Source organism: Coregonus lavaretus (genome assembly GCF_964263955.1).
Source record: "Coregonus lavaretus genome assembly, contig: HAP1_SCAFFOLD_1176, whole genome shotgun sequence".
Taxonomy (NCBI): Eukaryota; Metazoa; Chordata; class Actinopteri; order Salmoniformes; family Salmonidae; genus Coregonus; species Coregonus lavaretus.
The window spans coordinates 40,945-53,246 of record NW_028158041.1 but is presented as its reverse complement, the minus strand read 5'-3'; the positions used below and the strand labels follow the sequence as shown (position 1 = coordinate 53,246).

Genomic DNA, 12,302 nt, shown 5'->3' with positions numbered 1-12,302 from the left:
CTTGTATACCTGTATAATCAGCCTGATTAGTAGTGCTAACTTGTTATTGGTTAGGACGTTGGAGCTTGTGTGTTATTGCAGTGATGTCCAGAAAGTGTCTGTCTTTCCTGTTAATATTTCTAAGGAAGTAGGTAAAGGGCAACAGTCGAGCCTCAGTTCCTGATAAGCTAGGCTAGTCTCTGTGAAACTAGGGTCGGGAGAGATGTGGAACTCAACATTGAGGTTGATGTGAAGACAACAGTTGAAGAGAAGAGAGCCTTTTCACACACACACACCTCCCCGCCCACAAATGTTCTGGGTTACAGAGAATCTGTTTATCTTAGACAAATAAGAAAATTACTCTGCCTAGTTGGAAGGTATAAATATGTGATTGTTTGACTTGTATGTTGGTTTATGCAGCTGCAACATCCTGCTGGGTGTAATAAATCTAGTTTGAGCTTTACTTCCGTCTGGATTTGTACCAGTACTTAGAACCTGACAGCATTGTCTTTATTTACATTAGAGCTAACAGTTACGTTATAAATACTGCTGATGTTTAGAAAAATGACTCAGCACTCACCAATTTCTCTCCCTAGGGAAGAGTTGAGGATAGCCCCGGCCGAGGTGACCACCGCACACGACTTGAACTTTGACCCCTGGCCCCAAAGCTGCTCCAGAGGTCGTGGGGGCACTAGCCTGTCCCAGCCCAGCCCAGAAAAGGGTTGCTCTGTCCCGTCCAGTGTCCTCAACCTGGCCTGCTTGTTCAGTTCACAGAGTACCTCCATCCCGCTCGGCCTACCCCTGCGCAGCCCCCTGTAGACCACGTGGTACCTGTTGAGATTCAGGTATTCCCTCATGGCATTCTGCAGGTATGGAGAGAGCATCCCCGCTGAGGCATTGCCCCGCCGCAGCCGCTGGACCACTGTCTTGGACTGGGAGTAGTAGTAGTGGTCTCTGCCCCGCTGCTCAGCCCTGTACATCCTCCTTCTCCTCCTCCTGGGGTCCTTGTTGGTGGGGGAAGAGGAGGATGACACCTCGAGAGGAGAAGCCCTGATGCCCCACGGACTACCCTGGATGGAGGCCAGACGGCGGGTCTCGGTGTGGGTGAGCGAGGAGGGCGAGCGGGGCTCCACGGCCTGGGGTTCCAGGAAGTAGGAGAGCAGGGCCAGGAAGATGAGGAGCCAGGCCAGCATCGCAACCAGGACCAGCTGTCTCCACTGCTTTATGGTCGGGGTCATGGTGGAGGACCTGGGAGTCATGGTGGGTGCAGCTGGGGTCCGGTCCCGTCAGCGACCCCTAGAGGCTGACCTGACAGTGCTCAGGATGAGGCCTAAAGAGATGATAAAACTTTATAAGTATAGCACATTTTCATACAATAAAGTGGATGATCAACTTCAGTAGTACAGCACCATTTCATACAATACAATGTATCCGTAAGTGTAAGCACTACAATAGCTTAACCCCCTAAGGTCTAAGGGCCCGGGGGTTGGTTTCTACTAAGCTAACATATGGAATTGTTTTAAGAAGGTCATACAAAGGAACATTTAGCTATCTGATTTAGAATTGTAGGACCCCTGTAAGTATCCCCCCCCCCAAAAAAAAAATATACTGTATATATTTGATGAAACATTGAATTTGCCCTTAACGCTATTAGCCCATAGACATGCATTGAATAACAGATTCATACATGGCAAAACAGATAGTCAAAAAAGTAATCAAAAGGAAGTATGTTTTGAAGTGTCTGTCCTATATCTGAGAAATATAAGAAAGATCATGATTTTTATATATATTTTTTAATGTACCCATATTTAACCCCTTTTATTGGCACTAAAGTACTTCCATTTGGACTTCCATAAAAATGTTTTAACTGGTACCGGGCTACCTTCAGAGGAGTTTTGTGAGGCTTGTTGGCGTAGTGTGTTGTCACGATCGTTATACGGAGTAGACCAATGCGCAGCGTTAGTTGCAAACATATTTATTTATTTAATGAATGCACGAACAAAACAACAAAACGTGACGTCCTCGGTATAACACAACCGACACGGCAACAAACCAAAACGGAACAAGATCCCACAAACACAAAGGGAAAACAGACAGTTTAAATATGGCTCCCAATCAGAGACAACCAGCAACAGCTGACACTCGTTGCCTCTGATTGGGAGCCACTCTGGCCAACATAGAAATAGCACCCATAGAATACACCATAGAACAAAAACACATAGAACTTACACACCCTGGCTCAACATATAGAGTCCCCAGAGCCAGGGTGTGACATGTGTAGCCCAAACTGTTCGGACACTACAGAAGTTTTTGTGAGAAGAGAGGTCTCCTGGTCTAACAAACACAGCTGTAGCTCTGCCACCTTCCACCGCAGATTAGGAAGGCCAACATTAGTGGATGCGGTGGATTGAGATGCAGCCCATGCAAAAACACATATCTCTAGCTTAAACAGACAGATTTTGATTGGGATTTTTGTATTATACCAATTAGATTTCCGCATTATGCCAATTAGATTTCCGCGGGGTCGCGGACAGAGAGACATAAGAAACACTACAAAGACCAGGATGGACACATCCTCTCTTGTTGAAAATACTTCCTTCCTGCCCTTCTCTCCCCACTTTGAAGTTCTAACGGAACTGGACTGCCTTTCCCTTTGAGACTTGAAAGCCTTCCTCCCTCTCGGATGTATCCTGCCCTTGTCAGAACTTTCTATTTAAAATAGAAGATGCTGATTCCTGCTGTACCAAGCAATAGGGAAAATTAGAATTATCATTCAATCTGTCCTTCCATCTAACCTCATACTGTATTCACTCTTTGATCCTGTAGAAGTTGACTGTAGTTTTGACAGCAGTGTGGCCCTGAGTTGGTTAGGTTAGGACATGTCTGTTTACATTCTCTATGGGTAGGGGCAGAGGATGGGTTGGGGAGCTGTGCTGTACCTCTCCCACGTACCACAGTAAAAACAGAGCAGACAGACTGTTTTTCACATGGTAGAAAAAGCTTAATCATCATTCACAGTGGGACCTGTTTGTGAAGAGAAACCTGAGGTAACGTGACGTGCATTGTTTAAGGATATTTTTGAGCAAAACGTAATTGGTGTGCCATTTTTCCACTCAGGGAAAACATGTTGTCCACAGAAAATATTGGAATATGTTCTTCTCCTTCACCACTGTGCCATGTTCTTTTGCAGCTGCAGCCAATTCTTACCACCCTGTCCATTAGTTTTCCCAATGGGGGGGAACATATTGGATGACCAAATGAACAAGAACAGTAGCAGTCATTATAATAGCAGGTAATTGCAAACACAGGCTGTGGCACGCAGCAGCAGAATGCTAACTGTAGCTCTCACAACAGCACTCGCTAATTGTTGACATTTCTCCAAATTGCAGTGGAATTGGACCCTGGAGTCTTTTTTTAGACTAAATGGAGAGCCTTGATGTTTCGAACAGTAGTAGCAGAGACTGAGCCATCACAGCTGAGTATTAAGCTAAGACAGATAGACAGAGACAGAGAGAGAAAGAAACAGAGATGCGGGTCTAAGTTAAGAGTAGATGTGGGGTCAAACATGCAGAGTAGGTTAAGTGTTGCCAGAACCCAGTGTCTTAATTATGAGTTTAGGTGGTTTGAACACCGGAGGTGAAAACGTGCTTCAGCAAGAGACAGAGGGCTGATTCCTCCTCGCAGAGGAGCTCAGAGCAGGGCAGGGCCAGGCAGGGAACCACCAAAGTCTCAGCCTCTCTCTCAGGACTTTACCCACACAAAGTACATCTTCAAAGGGTATTTCCATCTCCTTCAGTGAGCCGGTGCAGAGGAGCTGGTGTGAATGACACAGAAGGTTAAACTGAAATAATAATCTCTATCTGCATCAGGACTCTGACTCCATGCCTGCCTGTAGAGACACTGTCCCTTGCGCACAGAAAGGAAAAGGGAAACACTACTGAAAGGGGGGAAATAAAGGTGATGAATTGAAATTCCACTGGGTAACCCACTGGCAGTATTCTGAAGAGAGATGTGGGCCTAAGTCTCTTCTTTGTTCAATTCAATTGTGCTTAAACTAGGCTACTAAAGCTAGCCCTCCATTTCAAAAGCAGGATTTGAGTGGATTTAGTGTGGCATGGGAGAATAAAAAAAAAAAAGTGGGGCTTCCCAATCCTTGTTTTTAGCAAAAAACACCATGAATGAACTCTGCACTGACAACTCCACTGACACTGACTATATATACCCCACTACAAAGCCTTGTGAAAAGCTGGCTGGCCTAAATTGATCCTTGCACCACTAAACCCCCCCTAATAAGGGAAAGGGAAGGTAAAGGGGATATCTAGTCAGTTGTACAACTGAATGCATTCAACTGAAATGTGTCTTCCGCATTTAACCCAACCCCTCTGAATCAGAGAGGTGCGGGGGGCTGCCTTAATCGACATCCACGTCATCGGTGCCCAGGGAACAGTGGACACAGAGGTCAGAGGTCACACATCTGTCTCCAATCAGAAAGAGACAATCTTGCCCCAGGAAGAACACAATTGGCCCTCTGCTTTCTCTCCAACCAGCTACTCACAAATTGAACTGGGCGAGCATGAGCGTCTGGACGCATTTGCCTGCCTGGATGCAGTGCTGTAGCAACACCCTGAACACAGTGCTGTAACAACAATAACACAACGCTACAACAAGCACACATTAGCTAAGTCAACACATACGAACACAGCCCGATCCTCTCCCTACAGATACACTTATACCCAGATCCTCTCCACATAAAAACAATCCATCTAGATCCTGACGGTAATTTCAAGGTGTAGACGAAAACAGGAACAGCATGTCTGAGATAGACAAGGGAAGCCAAACAACAGCTGAGGATGTTTCCTCTGTGCCTCTGATAAGAGATAACTGAAATGATTCATAAAACCACATTTGAGAGAGGGGGAGATAGCAGAATAGAGAGATAGAAAGAGGAAAAATATAGAGATAGGGCCTGGTTCCTGCCTTATATCCAATCAAAGACAGAGCAGGTATTATGTTCTGTAGTAGAAAAGATAGACATCTTCAGCTCCAGTCTGGTTGGGAACCGAACTGACCGCTGGCCCTCTTCACACACCAGCTGGTCTCACAATGGGCCACAGCCGGGGTTTGGCACATGGCCCCTGGTCTCTCTGGCAGCGCCCACGCACACTCATGCAAACTCACACTGGCACACAGTGAGACACACACACACACTCTCTCAAACACACACAGTCTGTGGAAGTCATTCCAGAGAGCCAGCAGCAGGTCTCTCCATGGAGAGATGATATCCCCCCTGTCTTGTTTCAGCTGACAAAATGCCTCCATCCATCTTCAATGACACGCCTCGCTAAGCTCCATCTATTCTGTTATCCTCTTCTCTCATGTGGTGCTAGCCTGTTTAGAAAGCACTCCTGCATTGCCATGGCACATAATGCATACTGTATATCCATAATTACAGTTGAAGTCGGAAGTTTACAAACACTTAGGTTGGAGACATTAAAACTTGTTTTTCCAACAATTGTTTACAGATTCACTGTATCACAATTCCAGTGGGTCAGAAGTTTACATACACTAAATTGACTGTGCCTTTAAAATTCCAGAAAAGGATGTCATGGCTTTAGAAGCTTCTGATAGGCTAATTGACATCATTTGAGTCAATTGGAGGTGTACCTGTGGATGTATTTCAAGGCCTACCTTCAAACTCAGTGCCTCTTTGCTTGATATCATGGGAAAATCAAAAGAAATCAGCCAAGTCCTCAGAAAAAAAATGGTAGACCTCCACAAGTCTGGTTCATCCATGGGAGCAATTTCCAAACGCCTGAAGGTACCATGTTCATCTTTACAAACAATAGTCCGCAAGTATAAACACCATGGGACAACGCAGCTGTCATACCGCTCAGGAAGGAGACGCGGCCTGTCTCCTAGAGATGAATGTACTTTGGTACGAAAAGTGCAAATCAATCCCAGAACAACAGCAAAGGACCTTGTGAAGATGCTGGAGGAAATAGGTACAAAAGTATCTATATCCACAGTAAAACGCGTCCTATATCGACATAACCTGAAAGGCCGCTCAGCAAGGAAGAAGCCACTGCTCCAAAACCACCATAAAAAAGCCAGACTACGGTTTGCAACTGCACATGGGGACAAAGATTGTACTTTTTGGAGAAATGTCCTCTGGTCTGATGAAATAAAAATAGAACTGTTTGGCCATAATGACCATCGTTATGTTTGGAGGAAAAAGGGGGAAGCTTGCAAGTCGAAGAACACCATCCCAACCGTGAAGCACGGAGGTGGCAGCATCATGCTGTGGGGGTGCATTGCTGCAGGAGGGACTAGTGCACTTCACAAAATAGATAGCATCATGAGGAAGGACAATGATGTGTACATATTGAAGCATGATCTCAAGACATCAGTCAGGAAGTTAAAGCTTGGTCGCAAATGGGTCTACCAAATGGACAATGACCCCAAGCATACTTCCAAAGTTGTGGCAAAATGGCTTAAGGACAACAAAGTCAAAGTATTGGAGTGGCCATCACAAAGCCCTGACCTCAATCCTATCCTACATTTGTGGGCAGAACTGAAAAAGCGTGTGCGAGCAAGGAGGCCTACAAACCTGACTCAGTTACACCAGCTCTGTCAGGAGGAATGGGACAAAATTCACCCAACTTATTGTGGGAAAATTGTGGAAGGCTACCCGAAACGTTTGACCCAAGTTAAACAATTTAAAGGCAATGCTACCAAATACTAATTGAGTGTATGTAAACTTCTGACCCACTGGGAATGTGATGAAAGTAATAAAAGCTGAAATAAATAATTCTCTCTACTATTATTCTGACATTTCACATTCTTAAAATAAAGTGGTGATCCTAACTGACCTAAGACAGGGAATTTTTACTAGGATTAAATGTCAGGAATTGTGAAAAACTGAGTTTAAATGTATTTGGCTAAGGTGTATGTAAACTTCCGACTTCAACTGTATAAACTGGATGGTTCGAGCCCTGAATGGCTGACATCCGTAGTATATCAGCCAATATACCAATGGGTGTGACTAAATATTTATTTTTACTGCACTAATTTAGTTGGTAACCAGTTTATGATAGCAATAAGGCACCTCTGGGGTTTGTGGTATATGTCCAATATACCATGGCTAAGGGCTGTATCCAGGCACTCCGAGTTGCGTCGTGACTAAGAACAGCCCTTAGCCGTGGTATATTGGCCATATACCACACCCTTCGGGCCTTATTGCTTAAATCTACCTCTTGATGTGGTGCTTTACAAAAGCGCTTGATGTGGGAGGAAGGTAAAGTAGCTTTGGCTCCTGGCTAAATCACCATTGAGAGAGGCTCTCTAATTCAACCATGGCAGGAGGGGAATTTACAGTACACGTTATACCACCAGGCTTATCTACTCTACATCTCAGCTCACGTCACATGTAGAGGATAGAGACTCAACCCCCACATGGCTGAAGGAGATGACGGTTGAACAGGGTTTCAACCGTGAAAATGGCAAGCGGTTATTTTCAAGATAATTTGCAAATGGAGAGGCGTTTTGTGTTGGCTTGAGATTCACTTATCTGTCAGTGTTTCTCCCTCGATAATACTACGACTGGGGAGACAGCAAACACATGCTCTTCACTGTATGATAATAATTGTATGTGGTTTCAAAGTACCCATAAACTTTCATTTGACTATGGGGGAAGTGGAAATCCTCTCCACTTCCTGATTTCCGCTGACATCACACAATTCATGGATAAAAAAAGTACACAATAACATCTGAGATCAGGAAGGAGACAGCTAAGTTCCGTGTTTGTTTGATGGGAGATTAAAGAAGTGAGTCACACATATATGGGCTCTTGGGGATGTGTGGTGATCAGATAACCCTCCTGTGACCCAGTCCTCATGCTATCTTATCCCAAAAGAGATGCCAGTCTCAGGACTCTCTGGCTCTCATTGGCTCCAGAGCACAAACCACCTCATCCTGAGACAGAGAGGCTAGCTGGTTGACTCAGCTCGAGTTTTGTAATGACAACTTATTGACATTCACAAACATCCTGGGGGCCTCATAAGTCTCTCTACGGATTCAATTTAAAAAGGCAGGGATTGACTGTGGTAATATAAATGATACAGGAGTGAATGAAGGCAGCAGTCTTATTAGTTTTAGTACTCTACCATCCAGCCTTTTTTGAGGCAAACCTATCTCGAAAGAGGAAGTGTGACCAGTTTTATCTGACCTACATACTCACTAAGCAGTTTTGTTTTGCATTAAAGAGAGTAGCAAAACATCGTCTCATAGGTAGGTGTCAGTAAGAGCTGGGAGAGGTGACATTAACTGGAGAGAGAGAGAAGAGAGAGATAGAGGGAGGGAGGGGTTGTCCAGACTGTTTTCACACTCTTGCTTTGACCACCACACGACAGAAAGAGAAAATAACCAGTTATTAGCTGAATATGTGCCAGTGGAAGGTAGGACAGTAGCAGGTGACCCAACTGTGGTTTGTGACTGCTATGATTTACCATTGCAGCCAATTCAGTTGCAGTCATTCTGTTACAGATTTTTTTGTCATTCTGTCTGTTACTGATTTGGTAACAGAATGACGTATTTGAGTCACTTAATAAATCATAAACCCAATTGATATCAGTAAAACACCACAACTAATTGATAGGTCTACCTTAACTTGTTACTTCTTTGAACTTTCAATATCCTACCTTCCTCATGAGGGAGAGAAATTAGAAAATATCAAAGGCAAATAATTTCTACAAAACTAATTATAAATGTTGATATTAGTTGGCAGGGGCCTTTACTTCAACATCATTGTGTTTTGATGCATTTCTAATATCTTATAAGACTTTCTGCTAGATGTTTTCTAAGACCACTTTTCTATCGGTTTGACTAGAAATCAAAGCCTTTCCTTACTCCTATTCTTTTCGACGGAGATTGGTTTAAAAATGTATATATGCCTTAATTTCTCAAAATATAGACTCTTAGCTTTCATTTGACACCAAATTTGATGTGCTCCTATGAACTTCACGTTAGTGCTCATTGGGCTTTTTACATGGAAATGCCCTATACTGTCTGGAACAAACCATGGAGCTTTCAAACAGCCCCAGAAATGAAATCATGCTGTTTCTTGCCGCATAACTCAGGAAGTTTGTTTTCCAACACCTTTCTGTGAAGGTGTTTATTTAACATTCTAAACTGAATGGGTCGAGCCCTGAATGCTGATTGGCTGAAAGCTGTGGTATATCAGACCGTATACCATGGGTATGACAAAACATTTATTTTTTACTGTTCTAATTACATTGGTAACCAGTTTATAATAGCAAATGGCACCTCAGGGGTTTGTGGTATATGGCCAACATACCGCGGCTAAGGGCTGTATCCAGGAACTCCGCATTGCATTGTGCTTAAGAACAGCCCTTAGGCGTGGTATATTGGCCATATACCACACCTCCTCAGGCCTTATTACTTAGGTAACACACCACATGGCGAGACAAGGTGTTCTTTACCTGCATGTCATTTTCTCGCCAAATCCCAAATTGCCCCTACGGCAATACGCACTTGTGTAGATCTGAGAGAATAGGAAAATAATAAGCAATTTGGTGACAATTTCACAAATTATTAGAGAGCAAAGAGGAGCTAGTATCTTATTGACAGCTGTACACTCTAAAAAATTAGGGGTTCAACAAGGGTTCTTCTAAGATCCTCAAAGTTCTTTGAAGAATCTTAAGGTTCTTGGCACTGACAATTGCCCCATAAATGTTCTTCCAAGAACCCCATAGGAGGTGGGGTTCATCGAGGAACCTCCTTAGTTGGTGGGGGTTCTTGCAGGAACCTAACTGCCCAACTGAAATATTTGGATTTGAAAGGACGGCAGGTGCAGGCACGTAACGAAACATTTTAAGATCTCCTAAATTTAAGATAAGGTTTGTCCCTTGTATGATCTAAATTGATATTGTTTTATGATGATACCATCTATCTTTTCATATTTGTGCAAATCTTTCTAAAACAGAAAATGTACACAATTCAATGGATATCAATCAACAAAGAGCTAAGAATACGTAGGCTATAAGAATATGTTGAAGGCTAGCTGTATTGGGTGCAGATGAATGAACTGTTCACTTTTGTGTCTGTGTCTGCAGGTATACAGACGAGGAGGCATACAAAGGTATGTCAATTGGTATTGGTATGTTATGCAGATCACATGTACCATCCTCCTCCCTTACCCCTTCAATGAAAATCCCATAGGCCTCTACATTATGGACAAGGTATGTGTATGAAAAGCATTATCAAAACAGTTTTTTTCATTCACATTTACCACAAAAACCAAGGAATGAATACTGTTGTGTGCATGTTTTGTTAAACATCTGTATAATTACTATTTTTTGGATTCACAGACTTCACCCTCCCTACCCCTCTGATGAATATAACATGATAGTATGGAGAGAATAAAACGTATGCACTCTGGATAAGAGCGTCTGCAAAATGACTAAAATGTAAAAATGATACCTGTTCGATCACCATGCACTGTAAAATCATTATTGGCTATGGATACGGAGAACATCAACATGTCAGAGGATATACCCATTGGAATTGGGGCTCTGCTGGGAGTGTACCTCATATTTAGATGTTTTTATTCTGCTTTGCCATTAAAATCATAATAAACACTGACAATTAAAAATATTTTGTTATTGTTGTTATTGTTATGTGTATTATTATTATTATTATTATTATCAATAATAATAATAATAATAATAATAATATAGGGGAGGGGGGGGTATTCAAAAGGGGTCCTTTTAAAGGGTTCTTCAAAGAACTTATAGGGGTTCCCCCACAGTTTAAATTTGAAGAACCCCTAAAGGATCCTCCAGGAACCTTTACTTTTTAGAGTGTACCTATCCAGGGGTAGGAGGTAGGGGCTATGGGTCGATTTACACAAACACACACGTCATAGGTCTCAAGGTGATACCCCAACCAGGTGTTCACAGGTTTCCAGTAATTAACATGTCAGGACTGTGAAAGGTGGCTGAACAGACATGTCTGGGGCCAGTCTTTAGTCTATTGTCAGCTGGTATCTGGAGCTACTGACCCAGAGTGTCAGGCCAGGTGCCCTGGGACTGGTAGTGTTCAGGTATCCTGGAGAAGGACGGCAGGTAGCTTAGTGGTTAAGAGCGTTGTGCCAGTAACCGAAAGGTCGCTGGTTCTAATCCCCGAGCCGACTAGGTGAAAAATCTGTCGATGTGGCCTTGAGCAAGGCACTTAACCCTAATTGCTCCTGTAAGTCACTCTGGATAAGAGCGTCTGCTATAGCGTCTGCTAAATGACTAAAATGTAAATGTAAAATGAGAAGGGCTATCAGACAGGGCTGCAAGGCTCCGTCACCCTGCCTCTCACCTGGCCACACACCAGACCCTGACACTCCTCAATCCTAAACCCAAATCATTTCACAATGGTCATTTGTGGTCATATAGACCCTGAACTAATTAAGATGTGAGTCCATCTGCATATTGTAGTTTATACACGTTTGTATTCTTTAACATGTCTGAAACGTAACATAATATAGTACGATTATGAAAAGATTAGTCAATATAGTCCAATGTGTGTATGATTCTTTGTGCTGTTTGATGTAGCCACATTGACCTTTGAGAACCAATATTGATTAAAAGAAAAGCCTTCACATGGCAGCTCGTGTTGATCCTCTCAACACTCATCAATAGGTGTGCAATGGGATCAGTTCACTGCAGGAATTATGATTGTGTACGGTTACAAAATATAAAGAAATATTCCTGGCGTTTTCAGTTCGATTGGAAACCATATTTTTGGGTAGATATAGTTGGCACACATTATGTAATGACCATGTTGTTAGGATGTAGGCAACTTTGTAATTCACGCTATATTTCGGATGAGAGCCAGTGACAATGTTTTAACCATTCTGCATGCCCCCTTTTCCATGGCACAGGTTGAAACCCATTGTGATCTCTATATAAGCGTCCCTCTCATCATAACCCTCTGTTTGAAATACCCATGGCATCGTTGATTGCCGAATAGAGCTCTGTCTGATACAAAGATGGTAAAATGCCTTACCTGAGCTATTCAAACGCTATTCATTCCGGCGAACATCGACATTTCTCCAGGTTTAGATCCGACATGCAAAGACTAAACAGAATGCATGCTTTCGCGCCATCTTCAAAGAAAGAGGCTAGTTACAATCGAACGGTATTCAGTGCTACACGTCAAAACACACTATAGGATATGTAATGTGGTGTGGTGGTTGTTTCAATTGAGGTATAAAAGAACGGTCCTTTCTCGCTCATTTTTTTGTTTTGTGAGAGAGT

At 43.1% G+C, this 12,302-nt stretch overlaps 1 protein-coding gene across 2 annotated transcripts in view; it reads right to left on the bottom strand.

The window, feature by feature from the left end:
• Positions 1–12,302, bottom strand: part of LOC311124477 (beta-galactoside alpha-2,6-sialyltransferase 2-like) — a 26,682-nt gene extending 14,380 nt beyond the window's left edge. Inside the window, exons 1-3 of one of the 2 annotated variants that reach the window (XM_084198619.1) lie at positions 12,052–12,267; positions 9,477–9,538; positions 560–1,309 (exon numbers count right to left, since the gene is read on the bottom strand). In XM_084198619.1, coding sequence (XP_084054745.1) covers positions 560–1,238 — 679 coding nt within the window. In that variant the 5' untranslated portion in view covers positions 1,239–1,309; positions 9,477–9,538; positions 12,052–12,267. Of the gene's footprint in view, positions 1–559; positions 1,310–9,476; positions 9,539–12,051 lie in introns of both variants that reach the window. The other variant, XM_084198618.1, reaches the window with a different exon arrangement.